Raw genomic sequence first — 23,100 nt, forward strand, 5'->3', positions numbered from 1 at the left:
TGCGTTTTATTCGCGGGACACTTCGAAGTAAATAAAACACACCTTTAGCAAAATGAATGGCACATTTATATTTAATTATAATTATTCCTTTTATAATAAGAGCTTTCTTGTATTTATATTCATTTGAACAGTGGGAGGGGGACGTCTACGCGAGGCAATAACAGAGCAGCCTCGATTACACAATCGCCAGGATTTGTAACAGAACAGAAGGAAAACAACTCCAGTGCCTCTTAACCTGAGCATATTCCAATAAATTACTGGTTTTTTGGACGAAATCGACATCAAGCATAAAATCGTGCCGTCTCCTTTCTACCAACGTAGATTAGATTATCGGAGCGAGACGCGACGTTTTGAGCTTCACATCGATTTCGCGTAGACCCTACGGACAACAAAACTAATAATAAAAAAAAACTTAAAATTAACGCTAAATGGAAGAAGTCAACTAAGCTAGACAGCGGTCATAAAGTGACTTAAACGCTAAGAAATACTAAAAAAATATTTGAACTTTCCAATAATCAATCATCCGAGTCGGCCATTTCGATGAAACCCTCGGTTTCACCAAAATGGCGGTTCAACTTATCTCTATATAATACAAGTTTTGGGCGGGGAATCGAGGGGAACTACCGAATTCGTACCTCACGCGTAGCGGACTACTAATTTGGTACGAATCGTAGTTGACCGTGTGGAGAAGCGATCGATTCGAGACGCGACAAAATTGAGCTTCCTCGTATTTACAACTGTCGAGTGTCGCCGAACAATAAATCTTTCAATACAAAACGAAACGTTACAATTAAAATTCTTACACCGATTCGTCGAGCAAAATTACACTTGTCATGCGGCCGATTAACATCGAAAAGTAATTCATAATCGAGCTTCGAAAACATAAGTACGCTATCAAATCAAAACAATAGCTACCGAATATAAATAAAAAATACGCAAACGCGTAAAAGACCTGTATACGGGGTAAAATCGTAAAAAAATCACTGGAGTTAAAAAGAAATCTTAAGTACGTCACTTAAGTTAGCAGCCGACGATTACCGCGCGCTCTTCCCCACCTCCGCCTCCGACCGAGGCTCCTCCGCGGAGACGGGGAACGGCACGCCGACGGACGACGCCGTCTCCGGACGGGTCACCCTCGAGCTCGTCTCGAAAGAAAATTCTAATAGAGATGTCCAGAGTCCACCTTCGGGGAGTTATTGTCGAGCTTAAAATCGGGGACCGTGAACGCAAAGACGGGGACGGGGGGACGGCGGAGCGGTGTCGCCACGAAAACGGACTCCGGACCTTATTCTACGCTTATGGCAGCGAAATTATTTAAAATCGTAATTAAAATATCTTTTTCTTATATATTTATTATTATCTATATCTAATATTATTTTACAATTTTCCGCTTCCTCTCGTCTTCGGGCGTGAGACATTAAAAAATTCCATCTCGATGGTTCAGGTTATAAAACTATTCCCTAGGCCTAGGTAATATACACACTTAAGTCCTATTTAGAGTCCAATTAGTCACTCGCGCACTGACACACGGTACGGACGATCTCGACTCGACCCGAGTGACCGTAGGCTGGCGCGTGTCTGACGCTGAGCGTGCTCTTTGCGATTATTGTTTCCGTCCGATTGGAATGTCTACGAGCGCGTTCGACGCTCCGCGCGGAGACCGACATGGAGAAACACGAAACGAATAACTAAAAATCAGAAAAGAAACGATCCAAGAGCTGAAGAGAAAGAGAACGAGAGAGCCAGCTATTTCTGCAACTCCGCTTCGGTCGGACGAAAACGAACGAAACGATCACTTCGGATGACATTAAGCGCAAAGAGCACGGAGGCGTGTCCCGGTGCCGGCTAGAGGCGGTAAGCGATGTGAGCGTGCGCGTTGGAGCCGATTCGTTATTGCTGCGGCGGCCCCGAAGGCGGCTGACCCGACACCTGGCCCATGCCCTGGGGATCGAAAGGGATGATTATTAATACGCTCGTCTATCGAAACGGGCCTCTCGAGACGTCTGAACGGGTCCGGCGCGTACCGGCATGTGCTGGTAGTGGTGCAAGGGCGCGGCGAGCAGCTTCGGAGCGTCCTCCGCCTTCTCCTCCTCGCGCCTCTTCAGGCAGGCGGCCTTCGGGTTCAAGTTGCGCTCTGCGGGACAGACGCACACGCATGTATATATACTCAACGATATACATACATCGGAACATAGGAACAACGGGAAAGATCAACCCGGCTATGGCAAACACTAATTGAAAAAAATGTGATTTAAGGAAAAATTTGTGAAGTCGAGGTAAAAAAATTATTTAAAAAATGACACCGACCTCTGACTTGCTGTTCGAGCGTCATGATGACTTCGACGGCCATGTTGAGGATGCCGAGCTTCGTTTGGGGCTTGTCGCTCTTCAGGTGCGTCATGCACATCCTGCCCAGCTCCTTCAGCGCCTCGTTTATGTCCCTTATTCGTATCCTGTTTGCATCGATCGCTTCGTTAGCGTCATTCACTGTTATTTATCTAAATTGAACACGGGAGTCTTAGGCCTCGGCGCAAACGTCACGATGGCTTCGTAAATAATTAAGCTCAATTTACTTAAGCGTTTTTAAGCTTTTCATACAGAACTGTATGTAACTCGACTTCAAGCAGCGAGGCCGAGGCCTAGAGGCCCACTCGATTCAACATTTTAATCTTTACAGAGTCACTTCTGCCATTCGCTTAATCTTTGGGTCACAGTGGGGCTAGGGGAACGCGTCGGTGCGTTTTGCTAAAAGATACGTCTGTCCTACCTGGGGCTGGGCCTACCTCTCTCTCGCGTTGTTCGCCTGCCGCCTCTCCCTCTCCCGCAGGGCCTTCGAATGCGGATCCGATTCGTCGTCGCCTTCGTCGGCTGACGAGCAACTATCGTGCAAATATATACCTTATTGCCATATATTTAAGAACTACTGCGGCGTCTTCGTATTCGTCAAATAAATAGTATAAAAAGAACCAAATATTCGCTCGCCTCAAATTACCTTCGAGCGGAAGACGGCGCGCGAGAGAGTCCAGCCGACCACCTGGGGACAAAACGGAGCTGCCGCAGCAGAGCACTCGTTAGGCGATGAGATGAAAGTTAGCAATCGCAGTATACGCACGCATCTTTTGAGTCAAAACGACCGTGTTCACACAATTGAGATTAAAAACAAACCACACCGTGACCCAAACTCTCGTTATAATGAAGAAGCTGAAACTGACAATGGCTATCGTTAGTAAAAGATACATTCGGAAAAAGTTGAGAAATAAGCTGACATGAGACGGAACGTGGATTCAATCGCATAACAATACACAAAAACTGAGATACACCAATACAAGGATGCACTTCCTGTGACTCCCACGAGGCAGATTATGAAGGAAATTAATTTTGGTTTCGAAGAAAAGCTGTTCTGCGGAAAACACTTTTTGAACGGATTAAAGCTATGTATTATTATTAAAACTTATAGTTATTTACACAATTCCAATTTTTAATTTTTTTCCGACGTTTCGCGTATTTTTCAGCGTGCATGGTCACGGTGACTGAAGACGAAAGGTGTTAAATGTCAAAAGTATCACAGCTGCAGAGAAAGTTGTGTTATCTGTATTTATTTCCCCGGGCTAAAAGGTGACGGGTTTTTGCAGAAATGACTCATGGACTTGCGGATCCGCAAAAACAGATAACACAACTTTCTCTACAGCTGTGATACGTTTGACATTCAACACCTTTCGTCTTCAGTCACCGTGACCATGCACACTGAAAAATACGTGAAACGTCGGAAAAAAATTAAAATTTGGAATTGTGTAAATAACTATAAGTTTTAATCATAATACATAGCTTTAATCCGTTCAAAAAGTGTTTTTCTTAATGTGTAAAAGCTATTTTAACAAAAGACAATACTAGCTGTTCTGCGAGCTATCAGCGGTGACGGAGTATTGGCACATCTCAAAGTCCACACAAAACATAATGTCAAATGAACGTTGGGGCCGACGGCGGACGGACGAGCAGAGCAAAAGACCTCCGTCCGCCGTCGGCCGGAGTGAGCGAAGCGAGAAAAAAGACAGTGAAGGACCTCTCTCGGACGTTGTTGGCCTGGCGCCGCTCTCTCTCGCGCGCCGCCTTCGCGTCGGGGTCCAGGTCGTCCTCGTCGGCCGAGGAGCAGCTGACGGACAAACTGTGCGGTTTATGTCAGTACGGACGCGGAAGGTCACACTTAATATATTCACGAGCGAAACAAGTTTTGGAAACTCTCTTCTCGTAGCCAAACTAAATGTCAACTCACTATCTCCTCGACCGCTTGTTGTTGGGCGGCTTGCCGAGGGCGTCGCCCGACCCCGAGGAGGACGGCTTCGAGTCCAGCCCCGAGTCCGGCGGCTCTTTGCGCTTTTCTGCAAACATCACAAATCATCTATTACATTGGTCGTTTGCCGTTTTGTTAACCAACATTAAAACTAACTGAACCCAGTCTACGCACTGATCTGTCAAAATACTAATAATATCAGTTTATTTATTTACACTTCGTTACACTACAATGTATAAAAAATTGAACATAATTAAATCAAAAGGAGGGCAACTGGCGGCCTCATCGCTTACGAGCGATCTCTTCTGTGAATAAAGGAAAAAAAAATGTATTAAATTACGTAAGATAGGCATACATAATAATACAAAAAACAAATTATTGTGTTGTGTGTGTTGTCGACTTGTGTTTCTAAAATAAACTCAATATTCGAAGCAAAGAGAAACTACTGACTCGTATTGGGCAAGAGATGCCGCTCCATCTTGACGGGCTCCGGCTGAAGATGCGCCAGGCCGCCGAGCCGACTCGCTGCAAAGGGAGAAATCATCATTACTTGGCGTATTCACAGGACAGGTTGGAACGGCGCTCTAGTATACCAAATTGAGTCGCTACGAAGCCATGAACGGGCATCGCCATTACACAGTAATTGTTCAGAGACGAACATTTAAACACATAAATGAAGCTCTCCGAGTGTATTTGCCAAAGGAGCCGGGAAGCTTACCCTGCGGCGGCTGGTGCGTGTGAACATCCTGCGGATACATGTCGGGCGCCTCCGCGTGATTTCGAAGCACGTTGATGGCGTCGTCCAGTCTCTCCTCCATTCGGGCGCCCTATCGCAACACACGACTCGTTAATCCGAGTACGCAGACCGTAGTTCATTTTATATAAAACAATTCACACGCAGCTCAAATGACAATGAAGCAACGCCATGCCACAGCCAAGGTCATCGCCAGGAGCGATCGTGCACCACTTGCGACTTTAAATAGCGCCATTTGAAGATAATTAAGAACGAATTGTAATGCAATTAATCAAAAAGTATCCTTCGGGGTCCACTGTGAGTGGGACCTACTTCATTGATGGTATTTACGAATGAGTGGAGGTCGCAGAGTGCGTAGTATAGGATCCCGATACAAAACGACCTTCTTCGAATTGTATATTTGTATATGTAATGCATATGGGTTGTCTAACAAATTTCAGTACATGATATGATTAATTTAAAAAAAAAATGTTTTTTAAAAATTTCACCGTTTCATTATTAGACAGATTCTATACCAATCGAAAGTCTGAAACCCATAGAATATGCAAACGTTGGGTTGCTTATTCCTTTCCGATCCCAACTCTCAGTTAAATCGATACTAGCATTTTGCACCGACCTGATTATTGAATTAAAATTAAATTAAAATAAATATTATTTCATTATGAACACGATAGTATAATATTGCCTACGAAAAATCAATCCCGAATTTTGAAAAGTGAAATATTGCTGCGAGTGAATACGTGCGACTGAAAGGTCCCAACCGACCATCCCGTGCGATAGAAGAGGACACGGCACAGAGGCCGTTTAAAGCCCGCCCATTTATAAAATGAAATATAAAATAGGTTTCATGAAATAAACAACTCGGCGAAGGTCGTTTTATATCGGGATCCTGGACTATTAACAGTCGGAGAGATTGTATACGTACCCCGACGTCGTTGTGCTCGCGGAGGAAGACCATGGCCTCGTCCAGCTGCCTCTGTTCGGCCGGAGCACCCTGCACGTGCCACGCGTTAGCGACCGCTTGGAGCTATGCGCTTTACTTATCAAACTACCACGACTCGCACAACGTATTTACTTTGTATTAAGAGAGAAAAGGTTAAGACTCGTCACTACGACAGCGCTACGTCTAGAGTAGGAACTACACATCACTAACTAAAAAGTCAACTAGCTCCAAGCCGGATCGCCGTATTGAAACACACAAAAATAAAACATCAAATAAAACACTATTCTGAAACACTAATGAAGAATGAGAAATGATATAAATTGAGTTAACATCCATGCACTATCATGCCAAAAGTATACAAATATTTACAATACAATTTGACAGAAAGATCCGGTTTCTTTGACAACCCTTCTGGCAAAAGTAGTTCGGAAGCTCTTACCATGACCGGTGGCGGGAACACGCCGACGTGGTGTCCGTTGGGGAGCACCGCGTTAGTTAATGGCGCGTGGGGGGTCGAAGCGCTGGGCGGTGATGACACTCCCGATGACACCCAGTTCGCTTGCTGAAACACCATTGTGCTTCGTTTTAAATCGAGATGAAAATAATAAAAGATACGTTGATAGAAAACACTTTTTTAGCGGATTGAAGCTATGTATTTTTTCCGACGTTTCGCGTGCTTTATAGCGTGCGTGGTCACGGTGACGTCGATCTCATCGAAAACAGCCCGAGAAATACCTGCCCGGCCAGTGTAAAAAGTATCCCCAGTGCTGTCGCCCGCATACCAATGTATGTTGCTAAGTTGCAACATGTCATTGATATGCCGAAGAAACAGTGTCGGGCATAGGACACAGCCTTGTGGGACACCAGCATTGACGGGTTTAAGGTCGGAGCATGCTCCGTCGATGACGACCTAAATGCTCCCATCAGCGAGAAAGCTGGAAATCCAGTTGCATAATTTCTCGGGGAGCCCATAAGCTGGAAGCTTCGAGAGTAGTGCTCTGTGCCACACCCGATCGAAGGCTTTCGCTATGTCCAAATTTACCGCCAAAGGACTCAATTGCCTCTGCCCACCTATCTATATGGTATACAAGGAGGTCATCAGCTGAGCGACCATGACGAAAGCCGTACTGCAATATGTGTATGTAAAATAATTGTAAATTTATAATAATACATAGCTTCAATCCAGTAAAAAAGTGTTTTCATTCAATGTGTAAAAGCTATGTTAACAAAAGACAATACTAAAAGACACGTTTTTGAAGAAATATGTCTTCCCCAATGAATAAAACAGAGCCATTAACCATCGCTTTTCTTCCATTAAGATTAAGATTTAAAAGCCAGTCAAATGGAATTCAATACGACACCTGTCCATTATGATGCGCGTGATGCGGGTGATGTGGCGAGTGTTTGAGCGGCGGATACAGCCGCGCATGCAGCGGGGGTGGAGAATGTACGGGTGTGGAGGGCGATGACCCGTAAGAAGACAGCGAACCGGCTTCGCCAGCTCCACTGACCGCCGCTCCTGCAGCTCCGCCGTACATCTGTCCGAAAATAATATTTCAGTATTAATCAGTTTTTATACTGTGCATTTTCTAAGCCTTCTTCTAAATAATTGATGGACAAAATAAACGAAGCTGTCCTTGATAATGCTCAAGTTCGATCTGTGACAAAACCAGATTGTCATGCAAAGACTCAGTGGAGAGGGTGGGACTAGTTAGAGTCTAGAGTAGTTTGGGACGTATAAAAGGAAACAAAAGTATATCATACCGGCTGCATAGTAGGTTTGGCGACGAGCATCGGATCTGTCGGTGAGTGCACAGGGGCGGCTGCTCTAAATGACGACATGGGGGGCAGCGGTAGCTCTGCGCCGCCCGCCGCGCTCGGCTCACCAGACGCGCCCGCCCCTATGCCTGGAATCGTACGATGACATGGTTAACGCCACGAAAAGTACTCTTTGCTGTTTATGTAGGTTTATCTATTACGAATAAGTGTTTTAGAATTCATCAATTCTATAGTATGGTATTTAACACAAATAACGACAAGCTGTGAGGGGTTCGAAAGTACAGTTAAAATATAAATTATTGTTAGTCAATCATAAGTAAGCGTGATTTTATAAGGAATTATTAATCTTTAACCGATGCATTACGTTAACATGATTCATTGAAATCAAATTTCAAGATTCTTCCGGTATGAAGATATAAATATCTTCATATTTTTACTAACACTTCTATGGAAAAAATTCTTACGTGTCTTCATATTTTTACTAACACTAGTATAATATCGTAAAACAAATACATGAAATGAAATAGGCATTTTTCTTCCCATTTTAGATTTGGGGACGTAATTAATTAATTATACCTAAATAATACAAATAAATTGAATAAAAAATATCATTATGCTGATTTTGCTTTCAGATCACCGATACCAGCAGGCTTATCATGTAACTCCAATAGCGATTATAAAAGCTAAGGTTTATTACCAAGTATTTCTAAATTTGTTCCATCTACGCTACGAATATTGAAATAGATCAATATCGTCGTTAGCTTATTAATTATTTCAAGAATTGGCCCTGGAACTCCTATCATGTATACTCACCAGGTGATGTGGCATAAGGGTCATGATGATACGGTGGCGGTGGTTGGTAGTACCCCGAAGCCCACTCGCCACCATAATAGGGCTCCTGGTAGCCCGCTGCACCCCCTCCTGCGCCTTTTGGTGACGCATACCGGCTCGGGGAGTCGTGACCGAACTCATCACTGCCATACTGAAACACACAAGTTTCGGATTAGTTTAAGATCTATCAAGAATATTGTATAGCCCCGTGTTAACGTACGCCTTCATCACGTGTAGTTAAAATAGTTCCCAATGTGGAGCCTTCGCCATTTGGGCACACACACACAGTTTAATTGTTACAGGGGGCTTTTGGAAACATTTTTTACTATGTTTTGAAAATTTACTTACTTTTTGACATTAAAAATTATGTAGGTTTGGAGTTACGAATTTTAAAAAGTATAGTATGATCCAAAAATCGTTAGGAAACATTTATTTAGACATTACTGACTCGTATTGAAATACATACATACATCGAGTCAATGATTAATTAATGACTTTTCAATTATTATCAACAGCGCGAAGGAACTTTCCCTTACCAATATCCAATTAAGTTCACCGTTCATAAATCTATAGCTTACAAGTACGGCGACTCGAGCGGTAGAGCCAAAAACAGCCAGACAATATAGAAATTTCACAATAAATACCCTGTTAGTCACTGCTTGAGCAACATATCTCTGATATTCAACTGATACGCGTAATCTAAGCTAAGATATTGTATGAATCAGGTTGGACTTTCATATTCAAAACACAGGCACTGTCCAATGGGACTAGCGCCATTGTACCATGAAATGTTATCCCATACATCTTACCATATACAAAGACTTATAATTCCGCTTACAAGCCACCATTATTTGTTCATGGTGCTATCGCAAACGGGGATTATCCGGGGTAGAAACTCTTGTCTAGATATACAAATACATCGATTTCCTGTTCCTATATTAACTAGTATTTGTTCTCTATTTGACGATTTTAAATTACTTCTAAGTAATCCACAGAGGCAATAGATAACCTCATTCAAAGAGAATGCCAATCGTCAAACAATCTTGGATTATAAATCGAATTCGTCACATGTACAAATCAGCGGTACCAGGGATTTGAACCTGTTACCATAAAAGTACACTCGCAGCCGTATATGTCGCTATTGTCCAGTGGAAAGCACGCGGTTAATTGCGATCATTGTCTCAGTACACTGCTGGACATGTTTTGATGTAGAGAAAATAGTTTTATTAACAATTTGTCAATACACTTTAAATTGAGTTTAAGTACAACATACTTAAAAATATAGTCGACGAGACTATCTTTATCTGTTTTTGGCGGACCATTAGTGAAAATCACTCGAGACGTGAATTTATATCAACAAAGATTTCTACCGTAATGTCATTATAGGCTTAATTAAGTCAAAATGTGTCAAAAAAGCTGAGCTTTCTGTCAAATTGTATTGTAAATATTTGTATGACTTTTTCGCATAATAGTGCATGGATGTTAACTTATTTTGCAGCAGTGTTGTTGTCATCCTTAAGGTCGTAGGTTCGACGCCCGGCTGCACACCAATGGACTTTTGAATGAATGTCGACGGCGCGTGTCAGGCACACGAGGCTGATCATCTACTCGACCATTATATTGACAAATGATCATGAATTAGAAATCAGAGGCCCAGACCTTACGACTATTATTATGTTTTTTTAAAGGGTTAAGAATGATATAATTCGCCCACCAATGTTTAGTAATTACGAACATAAGTGAATTTAATGAGTCGTGTGTTTTAAAATGCCCAGCGGTGTACGCACGGACATTGTTCGCTACATTAGGCACTGAGCAAACAACTCGGCCGTTACAACTTACAACGAGGAAATTGACTAATTGAAATTATTGCATTGCTCCTATAGTCGTCTAGTTGTATACGGCGGTTTCGCTTGAATCTATCCAAAGTGGGCTGACAAATTAAAAAAAAAACTAAAAATACTAGTAAAAACAAAACTGGAAATGCATTGTTGCACGTTTTTGTAACATGTTCATTATAAGTTATGTATTTTAGAAAATACATTTTGTAATATATAGGTAAAAATTCAGTATCACAATATTATTTACTTCCTTTTATTTATCCGCTGATCCTGTTAGTTCGAGATGTTAGCACATAAGAGCTTTTAGCCTTTCACAAATGTACCAAATAAGATTTTCGATTTTAGACGCTTTCGCGGTCAAACTAAACCGCCTTTGACATAGAGGACACGTTCTAGGCTATATTCTAAAGGTGAAAGTATCAAGAATAACGAATAAATGAAGAGTTAACGGAGGCGTATTGTTATATCTGGATAACTGACTCACACAATATTTATAGACATCGGCAACCATATTTAAGTGTTACCTTCGCCAGCCGCAGCTTCCCACTTTCTTACGCCTATTACATTTAGTTCGAACCAAAGCAACATTTTTTTAAATGTAATAGGAGGCAAACGGGCAATAGGCTCACTTGATGTTAAGTGATACCGCCGCCCATGGACGCTCACAGTGCCAGAAGGCTCGCAAGTGCGTTGCCGGCCTTTCAAGAATTGGTACGCTCTTTTCTTGAAGGACCCTAAGTCGAATTGGTTCGGAAATACTTCAGTGGGCAGCTGGTTCCACATAGTGGTGGTGCGCGGCAAAAGCTGCTTTAGAAAACGCTCAGTTGTGGAACGACGGACGTCGAGGTGATACGGATGGTATTTGGTATTTTGCCTTGACGTCCGATAATGAAACTCAGCTGCGGGTATTAGACCGAACAACTCTTCTAAACATTCCCCATGCTGTAGTAAGCATTTATCGCTATTCCTGTGACGTCACCACTTCCTGGTGTGCGACACACACACGACATGCCTTTTTGAATATAAACACCAAAAGAATTCAGACACATGAAATATATATATGTTTAATTGTAATTAAAGGTAAAACAGGACGTAACATGTCGATAAAGTCGTTATGCTATCTTTTAAATTATTATGATCCCAATCAATATTATATCTCGCAGATAACATACAATATAATAGCCATTACCTTAAAAACTTACGTCTCATATTAAACCTATTATTTATTTTAATTAATTTATACATCGTTACCTTATGGTATACTACTATTATACAAATAAAACAACAAAAAATAAGTAGGTTACATAAGTTATTAGGCGACAGGCGGCCTTATCGCTAACAAGCCATTTCTTCCAGGCAACCCTAATATGAGACAATAAAAGAAAAGGGTAAGTACAAGAAGTGCATAATTAATTAACAAAAAAAACTCACAATAACATGCAACTATAACTAAAATTACATAAAAGAAAAATAAAAATATGTATGTTAGACATGTAAAAGCACTGCCAAAGGTTAATTGACTCACAATTAATATATATATAAGTGGTAGCTAATTACGAGGCAGAAGAAAAATGATCAAAAAGAACATTTTGAATAAATTTAAAGACTTGCAACACTCTTACGGCCTCTATATCTTAATATAAAGTATCCATATGACGCGTTATAGGAAATCGTATAGGAATTCTCTTAAAACCGTTTTTTTTTATTATTCGAAAACTAGGAACAGGAATTTAATAAAGTTATTTAGTTTGACAATTGAAGGTGTTAAGATACGCAAAACATTAGTATTAATTATATGGAATTGACAAATTAATATAAATTCAGAGAAATTTGGTGTATTACAGTATTATATTCAGGGCGAATATAATACCTTGCCCATTTATGGTCGAAATCTCCGGATAAAATTCAAAGCTAGTTAAAAATATATAAGAAGCTCTTAGCGAGACGTAACTAGATACGACAATTTCGCGAAAGCCGCGCTAATGGAGCAAGGAATACAATCCACTCCACAATCGACATTTACTATAAATTTAATAGATATAAAATCCTTCCTTTCCTAATCTAACCGCAGGTGTGATTAAAACATAACATTATCAGTGGAAAGTGAATCACTTGATTGTTATAATTTGTATTATAGCAATGAATAGTTCTTCAGTTAACAACAATTATTTAAGTCGATAAAAACACTGAACATTAAAAGCTTGATATATGCGGTAGTGAAGTGATAAATTAATAAAAAAAATTAAGCTTTTGAAAATTGACCTAATAACTAAACTTGTAAAATTAAGCAGTGTTGGCCTAGTGGCTACAGCGTGCGACTGTCAACTCTGAGGTCGTAGGTTCGAGCCCCAGCTGTGCACCAATGGATTTTCTATATGCGCATTTAACATTAGCTCGAACGGTGAAGGAAAACATCGTGAGGAAACCGGCTTGCCTTAGACCCAAAAAGTCGACGGCGTGCGTCAGGCACAGAAGGCTGAACACCTATTTACCTATTCGATTTACAAATGATTTCATTAAACGGATACAGAATCTGAAGCCCAGGCGTAAAAAGGTTGTAGTTGTATTGATTTTTTTTTATTGTTCACCATAATTGTCACATATTTTAATATAGATAGATAGATAGATTGTAACACTGTAGAAAATGCATATGACGTGATGTACTTTAATAAAATAAAATAAAAAACAATTGAAGCAGAATAAAAATGTTATGGTCTAAAATCACGTTACGAGTTCGCGTTTATTTCCGTAGTGTTTACGTTGTTATTATAATTAGCGAGACTAGTTTGGCTGCTCGTAGGCGGGGACATATACTCGCTACGACATAATATTATGACGAGTTACGTTTGAACTAAGATGTATTCCAACAAATGTTTATATGTGGAGGTCTCGAATTGATTGTACCTTTGATTGAGGATCAAGTGGATTGATTAAAATATGTGAAATACGAATCTTCGCGTACAACTTACCCCACTTTCCTGACTGGTCACCGTCGGTATTCCGTGCTCCTCATTATACCTTCGTCTCGCTCGCACTCTGAGTAGCGCAGACGCATCCGGCTGACCGAACTGAAAAACCTGTTCATCCTTCAAGAACTTTTCACTGAAGTCCAGTCTCTGAAAATCCGTGCTTATGAACTCTCTGCTGCCGTCGAGGATTTCGGAGGACACTCGGAGGGTATCTGCCGAGGATCGTATGCTATCTACGGGCCTCAGTTCCGGTGGCCTAGGCTCTGGGATCCTGTCGTCTCGATAGTTTTCGCATATTTGGTTGAATGTGTTAAAGTACTCCGTTGCCAGGTCTGTCTTTGGCTGGTAGGGCACGTCCGAGTGTGGCGGCGGGTCCGCCGGGAGGAAACTGGAATCCATGTCATTTCGTAGGGCCATCGTCTTTGTGTTTGCACTTTGACATTATTGACAGTTCGTTAACACATATTAAGGCACTTATTGTTCCCAATCACGTTTTCACACTTGTATAAATATAAAACTGTAAGGATAGTTATAGTTTGAACGGCTTTTCTTCGTAAGTGTAACGAATCTTTGGTGACAATAATCTAAATAGAATTTTATTTTACCTATTTAAAAATAATATATTTTTATATATATATAAACTAAGTTATTAAACATGAAAAGCACAAAGGAGTGCTTGAACATAATCTATGAACAAAATATCCAAGCGCTTGTTTAACTCGTTGACAACGTGAAGATACTTTTTAATACATTTTTTTATCTCAAAGGGGTTAACCTTCGGGGGTTGTGAGAGGAAGTAATTTTACATAATCAATAACCTATCTCCATTTAATAACAAGGGTATATGGCAACATTTTTTATTTAAAATAAAGTTTTATGTGTTATAGAAGACCAGATCCATATATAACTCATAGCAAATGAAAAAATGCAATGTCAGTAACACTGAATACATGTTTAATCCTCAACATATTTTTTCATCGAATAGAATTACAAATTTGGTGTGAGAAATAATAATAGTTAGTAGAACTCGGCAAAATCTTTCAACTTAAGGGCGAATCGATTCCACGCTACAGTGACTTAGTGCAGGTACGCATTTACACCTTGCATCCTTCGGGACCCTTTCCAAATGAAATTTCACCGCCCTGGGAATCGAACTCGCGACAAAGAGAAAGCAGGTAGTTGCTTTCTTTGTACTTAATTTTTTATTATGTGATTTCGAACAGCTGATTTTGTAATTGTAAATATGTGTTTATTGTCTATTGCCGGAAGCATGGATGGACCACACCAATTTTAATTGGATATATCATAAGGTTGTTAGAGAGATCTGGAGCGCAATATACCAAGTATTATATAAATAAATAAAAAATCAATAGCGCTACAACCTTTTAGGTCTGGGCCTCAGATTACTGTATCTGTTTCATGATCATTTGTAAATAGAATAGGTAAATAGGTGATCAGCCTTCTGTGCCTGACAAGCCGGTTTCCTCACGATGTTTTCCTTCACCGTTCAAGCGAATATTAAATGCGCACATAGAAAGAAAATCCATTGGTGCACAGCTGGGGCTCGAACCTACGACCTCAGAGTTGACAGTCGCACGCTGTAGCCACTAGGCCAACACTGCTCAACCGGCATGGATGGATGGATGGATTGACCACACCAATTTTAGTTGGATATATCATAAGGTTGTTAGAAAGGTCTGGAGCGCAATATACCAAGTGTTATATACGAATTCAAAAAATACGTAAGCTGACAAAAGTCACGACTTCAAGACGGAAGATGAACAGAACAAGTAACACCTTGGAAAGAAATAAAAGGTAAACGACGCAAAGCTAGATCCCAAACTCCATGGTAGAACTTTTCTAAAACGGCTATCCCATACTGGCTTCAGGGGGCTTGTGTAAGAGAATAATGGCATTCCTTGGAGGAGGCCTACGCCTGTGTAGGGAGTTTCTACTCAAATAGTAACCTATTATATTTAGTTCTTTAATAAATCATAAAAGTATTCTTGTATATCTCAGTAGTAACTTACAAGCATAAGTAAGGCATATTTTAAAGTACATGTGTTGACTATGATGCTGAAGCCTTTGTAGTCAACTTAGGTCTTCTTTCTCAATAATAATGACATCTGGTCAGCGAAGGGCGCCTTCCAGTAAGCACAGCACACTTTTAAGAAATCCAAGAGATAATTATATACATAACTGCGACTATTTAGGTATACTATAATCTTTTAGGAATCAAAGAATTCAACAAAAAAAATCGATTAAACCCGAGTAATTTCAGCAACCAATTACATATGCAAAATCGTATAATAATTACAGTTTAATTGATTATAAAATGTTGATCGCCTTTTGCTGCCTTTACGGTTAAATTGCTCTCCTTATACGAACTTATGTAATTAGACAGTTTTAAGTTATTTTATAATTATATACTACATAACAAATCGAAAATATATTTGAAGTTTCTTCCTATAATACGGTAGATTGGTTCCGCGTTATAGGAAACTCATTGTAGGAGTATCCTCGTACCTCGTAACGCGTTATGTACGCGGGGATTGAACGCGTTATCTTTCTGTACTGTGACATTTATAATGAACGCACATATTTAGTTTTTACATTTTTATCTGTTTTCTTAAAATTTAAACGTGAATCATTTGTACGTCACGCGTTATATGGGGTACGAGACTACTACAAATGGGACAAAACCCGTGTTAATCGAAAGACCGAATTCGCTTAATTAAAATTGACTTATAAGCGTACCGTTTATAAGGGGGTTTACTGTAATATCATTTGCAGTGCCAAATAATGCCAAAAATATACGTATTAATAATGAAAAATTACTAATTGGTCATAAACCCTACATTCTTCAGGAATATGATGTGGACGAGAGATCTTAACAGTAGTGGTGCAAACAAGAGGTTATTTAAAACGATGCCAAATCCAAGCTCACATAAAACCGTTAGTACAAAGTTATTAAGATGTGGTATAATTTGCATTCTCTTGCATTCGTGGTAGGTGGTATGTATAGGGTTACCAACGCCGGTGGTCCGATGCGCTTGCACAGCAAAAAAGGGTTCATCGAGCTACATAAGGGCATTTTCAAAGATTTGACCGAGAAACGAGAAATAATGATGCTCCACTAAGCACTATTACATATGGTAATGTGTCAATTGACGTAATAGTTAATATTTTCATATATTCGCAAGATAATTCTTTTTCTTTTATAGAATAGGGGCTAAACGGGCAGGAGGCTCACCTGATGTTAAGTAATACCGCCCATGGACACTCTCAATAACAGAGGGATCGCGAGTGGGTTGCCGGTCTTTTAAAATGTAAATTACATTTATTTATTTATGTATAAAAGATGAGCTTTGGCACTCGGCAAAATACAATATTTAATATGACAAACCTACTTATAGGCAAAAAATTCAAAAACTAATGGAAAATCGGTTTCAAAGCAACTATGGCCATCCAGACGTAGCTCATTAATCAGAATATGTTTGACGGTGACTTTTGGCCAAAGCTCGTTCTGCTGAAAGGAGGGACAAATTGGAAGATGGTGTGCCTGGGGGTATCCAGAGGGTACACGAAATTTAAATTTAGTTTTTTTTTTTAATTAGGGGCCATCAACCTGATTCTTAAAGATCTTAAATGCAAACGTGACATCTTTAGTAGGTAGACTTCGTAAGTTGACAACTCTTTTAAGGTATTAAAAAACAAATACACAAACTGAACCAGGATTAAACCCTAAGATTAAGCGTTTTTTCAATAAATATATGTGTTTCATAACAGTGCTAATCAATATATGTTGACCGGATGATAAGAAATTTAAATAATAAACGACCTGTACTCTGTACGAGCACCACATTTTTACTTTCTTTAGTGGTATCATAAAAATACATAACTTCGATCGCGATCGGCCCAAATGGCGAAGGTTTCGAGAATATAAAAATAAATATAAACTAAAAATCCGGGTCAGAATCGTAAAGGTGCACGATACGGGATTCGAACCGGTTGTAGACAGCTGGCGGGCAGGTGCCGAACCACTGATGCAATATGTATATTCGTTTATTAGCATGTATATAACATGTATGAGTTGAGGCTAAAATTATATATTTTAACATAATTCCGAGTCTAAAATATAATAATAATTCAGTTAAACATATTAATATGACTATAGTAGTATTAGCTTTGTGGGAGGCTGTTTGCTTAAGAGGTTTTTGTCACTGGAAATATCTAAATAATCTTGGACATCAGTACTTAAGGAGCTTTTGTTTAGTTTTTCTTAACTTAGACATAGTATTTGTTAATGAACTGAGAGCCTCAATCGATCTACGTTTAGGTACTTATTTGTATAAATTATAGCAAATTAGTATGGAGAACAATTGTTAAATGTTTCCACCAATACAGAGAAAGTTTATAACGTTTTTTGCTAATAAACATACAAGTTATAGCTTATGACCGTCATATACTTTAAAACATATATCACATTTTATAAGGTTCTGACAGATGAGCTACCGAGACGGTTGACATAAATTAGGATGTGAACAGATTAATCAAAAGAAAATTATCAATGAAGCAGCTCAGCTGATCGGAAGTATTTGCCGGGAGTCGAGCCTTGACCGAACCGATGTCACACCTGTCAGCTGTGACGTACATACATGTGATGTTTCCGTGTCACCTGGGAACTATAGTTTATAGTACCAGTTCATTAATATATATATGTATACACTAAATGCTATAAGTTAGCAGTCCAGTGGGTATTCTGAGATCTTAATATATCAGATAGGAAACAAGACCATATATGTATGTTGGCATATCTAAAACTATGTTACATACAAAATTTTAAATATTAACAAGTTAATTGTTCACTTAAGGTTTTAGGACGAAATTACTAGGAAATTGTTAACGAAAGACAGTAACAAAATTTTGAAAACATAAACATTAAAACAACACTAAAATTATGTATCCAAATATTTTTAATAAACTTACGAATAGCCCCCTCAACACTCAAATTGCCCCCTCTGGGGCGTGGCACAACGTTGGGAGATACATTGCTTCAGAGAAATCTAGGATAATTAACTAAATACATAGCAGGATCCATTTTTTAACACGTTTTGTGCAATTGTGATTTTCTGACTCCTTGCTTAATATATTCGCGTAGTAACGATGACATACAAATTAATGATTACTACTAGTTTGATAATTATAGTGATAAAATTCCTACAAAATAGATAGTGTGTATCAAGGTTAGAGGAAAATCTAAGGAAAAACTGTATTTATTCACCGACACAGGTAAACCGTGCATTGGAAACGTAACTTATGGTCGGTTCACACGAGTCACGTTGCGATTTAAAAACAATCCGTCATTATAGGGACGACTGTACACGTTATGCTTACGTTAATTTTGTGTATTGGCCGTTTAATATCCTAATTGGCGAATGCGGTTTCTATCAGTTTCAATATGACCAATTTAGTGCTTCATTTCTACAGCTGTCTCCTATAAAATTGTTCACACACAAGGATCGCTCACACCATTGAAGCCTTGTTTCTTGAAAAACTAAACTTTAGCATAACGAAACTAAAAGAAACCTACACCAATAAATGTTTGCCCTAGCTTCACCTACACCCAGGTTTTTATAAGCAGCTTCGTTCTCAGTTAACGCAACTCGTGTGAAACACCTCTAAGTGGTCGCGTAGACAGCGCGCCGCCATGATGCGGCATTCTATATTCTTCGGAGCTCGCATTCCTGCATAGTAATGTCTACTTACATACGCTGACTACAAGAAACTTTCCTACACAACTTGCTTCCAAGAAACTGTCTTGACAATGCAAAATATATACTAAACTTCACTCATAGGTTTATCAAACCAAGATTACAAAGACAAACCAGACATATGTTTCAAGTTAAAGCTTCTATCATACAAGGTTCATCCACCACACAATAATTCTGATTTAACGCCTATTTATACTAACAAAAAAAAAAAATTAAGGGAATCAAAAGAATATTCACTTCTTTGTGTTTTCCCTCGAACCCTATTAGAAATTAAATGTTCAAAGCGTGTACATTGTTAGGTGTATTACATATGTGTAGCACATTATGCAGGAATGTATTGGGATGAATCATTTATTACATACCTACTTCACTGAGAATAACTAGCTCATGTGGGTACCTATACCTTGTTTAACAAGGTCTTTACGTCCTCATCGCAAAAGGATACGATGTTGCTACGTTTACATGGTTAAACATTAATTTATTGTTGCGATAAGAGAATAGAAATAGAAAAGCTCTTGTTTTTTTTCATAGAACGGGGTACAGCAAACAGGCAGAAGGCTCATCTGATATTAGGTGATACCGCCGCCCATGGACTCTCAATGCCAGAGGGCTCGCGAGTGCGTTGCCGACATTTAAAGAATTGATACGCTCTTTCCTTGAAAGACCTATGGTTATATAGTTTACTAATCGTTTAATGGTCCTGCTAAGAGATTGTCTCGGAATTTACAATAAAATTGTGAAGAAAAATGACTCAGTAGAAATTTTCAAGAGCAATGCCATGGAGATGTTTCGCGAGTCTATTTCAAAACCTTGATGTGTTAATTATTTGCTATTGTTATTGTTTTCTTTATTCCTATATTTTATGTATGTACATTGTACATTCGCGAATGGCGGACCCATGCAACGTCTTAATACAAAGAGTCCTCTAGTGAGTCGTATGCTGCGCTATTGCGAGCGTGCAATTGTCACACATGTATAGCCTTTCTATAACATATAGTGCTAAGTATCAAATTGTCCTCCTTGTAACGTGAAACATGATGTGATGTGTGACATGACAGAGATGATGATATTTTAGCTTTAATGTGAACTTAGCGTGTGAAATATTGAAAGGTCTTGAATCACGCAACTTCAATCTCAGTGAAGACACCGGGGACGGATGTTCGTGTCACGTTACAGGAGTCGAACTCGACACCTCCACCCCGGGCCACTTTGTGTAATGCCATCCGGTGATAATGGTGGATTGCACTTTCCCTTTGACTCTACATAGTTCAGAGAAAAAAAAAATTTAAAAAAACCAGTGCCGCTATGACTTGTTTAGGTCTGGGCGTCAGATTTGTGTATCTGTTTCATGAAACTTGTTCGGAAAAGTTTACGGAGGTCTTTTGCAGCACCGATAACAAAAAAGCTATTGGGACCTTAACAATTTATTATATTTAGTCTTTGATACTTTAGTTTAAAATTCGGAATAAACAACACAAACATTTTAACCCATCAATAATACAGTTCTTCAGATCAGTGTGCTTTAGTAAATATACTAATAATTCCTACCAAAGACGTTTCAATGTAAAAGGCGAATAAAAAGCCGCCTCCTGACAACGTCCGAGCCACAATTACAGAAAGCTAGAAGCAATTATCGCGTCCCAGTTGACTACTAATCGATTTTTATTCGCAACCCAATAAAATATTCAAAGGAATAGCTTCACTGACGTGGTGCTCCGATATAGGGGGTTAAAGAAATGGGGCTGTGTCTTCCAAACTTTGCAGACATGACCTACAAACGTTACCATTTATTAAAATAATTAAACTATTGATATTATTTAGAACTGGATTATATAGCGAGGCCTGCTTTTGTCTAGGGTGACACATTGAAGAGCTGTTGTAAATTTTGAAAAAAATATTGTCGCGAGCTTTACAGGAAGCATTCTCACGGGATTGTATTAAAAATATAGGGTATCTCTTAGGAACCTGGATGATTACACTATGACTATGAATTGTGATTGTTACATAAATCTTGATATTACAAGTAGTTGTAATAAAATTAAATCAAAACAATCTCATTACAATACCCTTTGTTTTGTTTAACTTTCTTACAATATCTCAGCTTCCATCGGTAAATTATTAAAATTCATAATTAAATCTTGTACCGTGACTAAACCGGTGTAGGTAATCATCTATTTAAAAATCATAATATATAAAGCTATGTACTATTTGGAATTAATATCCACTATCTTAATTTCATTTATACGTATTTGAATTTTTATATTTAAAGTTTTCTATAAGAACTTGTAAAAGTAATTACGAATATTGTAGGTAAGTAATTATAAAAGTTCCGGATTAAAGACGCAAAGTTATGATGAATGGCTTAAAATGTGCACTAAACGTCCTACTTAGTTGTTGTTCACGGTTATTACTTTTCCTTCTGCCCTTATAGTAATATTTTTTAAACTCGTATTGGGAATTTCAAGCAGATCGTATGTATAGTACATACATACGATCTGCTTGAAATTCCCAATAATATTATCTATGGAACAGATGATTAAAAAAAGAATGAAAATGTTTTCACACGTCCTAACGTCACATCCAACACTCACCAAGAAAGCCGTAAAAACAATAAAATACAGACGTCTAATAATCCATAGAGCAATAACTACATATCCTGGAGCCGTATTCACTGCTAAGAAACTCGAGACACCACATTATCTTACCATAGATTATAAACTTAACATAAGCACACCCTAGTTCACGCTCACTACACAATAAGTTGTAGAAAAACTTTTCAATACGATTGGCGCGAAAACCACGCACGCTGTCACGACCACTGTCAAAGCGAGCCCATGGCCGACTGCCGCTCACTTCGCCGTCGGGTGACCAGGCGCGCGATAAAATTACCAATTTGAATTTTTCACATTAATTTATAATAGAATAGCAGGGTTAAATAATAACTATATATCAAACAATTTCTTTATTTCTATTTTAAACTAAATGCCAAAAATAATTTTACAGCCATAAGAGATTTAAGTTAAATTATATTATATGCATATTAAAGAAATAAACAAACCCTACCATTCCCGAAAGAGCGCGTTTGTTTTAAAATACATATATTTAAAAGGTTTAGTCGTCACACAAGCAACAATTCCTGTACTATTTGTGAAAGAGATAGAGATAAACACTGAAAAATATATTTTCTCCGTTTAACCGGGAGCAAAAGCTCTCTACGATCAGGCAACCCCAAAAACCGCGCGCCGTTGCCGCACTTACGCACAACGTAACAATAATGAGGTTAAAGTTTCAAACACAACTTTTTTATTTTCAGCAGAGCTTCGCGATCTATGGATCTGTTAAAACAAACAATGAAATGCATTTCATGATAATTATGAAACTTGAACCGCTTTTACTTATACTAAAAAGTAAATTATGTTTTGTTTGATGAATGTGTTGTGTTATATATAAGCAAATTTTTTTTGGATCAACCTTTTCCAAGTTCCACCCGACAGGAACAAAAAAAAATTCATACTTACACTTCTCCGTTAAATAATTCTACGTTTAATAATTAATAGTGGAATTGACGAACTGACGTGACGATAACAGTTGAGCTAATCTGTCAATAACAATAATATCGCGGGCGGGACTTTGAAAAACCACGTAAATTTATTGCAAAATATAATATAATCACTAACAATTAATGTAGTTTAATAACGCTTCATCTTACCCATAACATCTCTCCACTCCTTAAGAAGTATTTAACTGGTTTTTCATAAGTAATTCTCGCAGTAACCACATGGCCACATTTTGATATTTTTGTTAAACAAGATAACATTATAAAAAAAAATCATCACAGGCTTGATTCGATTCCAGCTTATATTAGTTAGTTATTTCTTCAAGCTAAGACCTGATAATCACTGAACCAGTTCAACTTTTATG

The 23,100-nt window shown here is 38.8% G+C and overlaps 1 protein-coding gene across 5 annotated transcripts; it reads right to left on the reverse strand.

The window, feature by feature from the left end:
* Window positions 1–43: 43 nt before the first annotated feature.
* Window positions 44–22,014, reverse strand: LOC123716975 (transcription factor 12). Of its 5 annotated transcripts, XM_045672719.1 has the most exons (16): window positions 21,885–22,014; window positions 13,406–13,922; window positions 8,578–8,746; window positions 7,750–7,892; window positions 7,347–7,523; window positions 6,425–6,547; window positions 5,968–6,036; window positions 5,007–5,115; window positions 4,739–4,813; window positions 4,271–4,376; window positions 4,061–4,162; window positions 2,993–3,034; window positions 2,784–2,879; window positions 2,308–2,453; window positions 2,025–2,134; window positions 44–1,941 (listed from the first exon to the last, which is right to left on the reverse strand). In XM_045672719.1, the coding sequence occupies exons 2-16, from the start codon at window positions 13,820–13,822 to the stop codon at window positions 1,891–1,893; spliced, it is 1,935 nt and encodes a 644-aa protein (XP_045528675.1). In that variant the 5' UTR covers window positions 13,823–13,922; window positions 21,885–22,014; the 3' UTR covers window positions 44–1,890. The 5 variants fall into 5 exon arrangements, with proteins under 5 accessions (XP_045528675.1, XP_045528672.1, XP_045528673.1 ...); XM_045672716.1 differs by lacking the exons at window positions 2,993–3,034; window positions 4,061–4,162; window positions 21,885–22,014 and having other exon boundaries at window positions 13,406–13,934; XM_045672717.1 differs by lacking the exons at window positions 2,784–2,879; window positions 2,993–3,034; window positions 21,885–22,014 and having other exon boundaries at window positions 4,061–4,150; window positions 13,406–13,934.
* Between the last annotated feature and the right edge of the window lie 1,086 nt (window positions 22,015–23,100).

This window comes from Pieris brassicae, chromosome 12 (genome assembly GCF_905147105.1).
Source record: "Pieris brassicae chromosome 12, ilPieBrab1.1, whole genome shotgun sequence".
Lineage (NCBI taxonomy): Eukaryota > Metazoa > Arthropoda > Insecta > Lepidoptera > Pieridae > Pieris > Pieris brassicae.

Coding starts and splice junctions, on each gene's coding strand:
- LOC123716975 (XM_045672719.1), bottom strand. CDS start 13,822: ATGGCCCTACGAAATGACATGGATTCCAGTTTCCTCCCGGCGGACCCG. Junction 4,814..5,006: donor CACGCACCAGCCGCCGCAGG/GTAAGCTTCCCG, acceptor CTCCCTTTGCAG/CGAGTCGGCTCGGCGGCCTG. Junction 2,454..2,783: donor GCGAACAACGCGAGAGAGAG/GTAGGCCCAGCC, acceptor CGATGCAAACAG/GATACGAATAAGGGACATAA.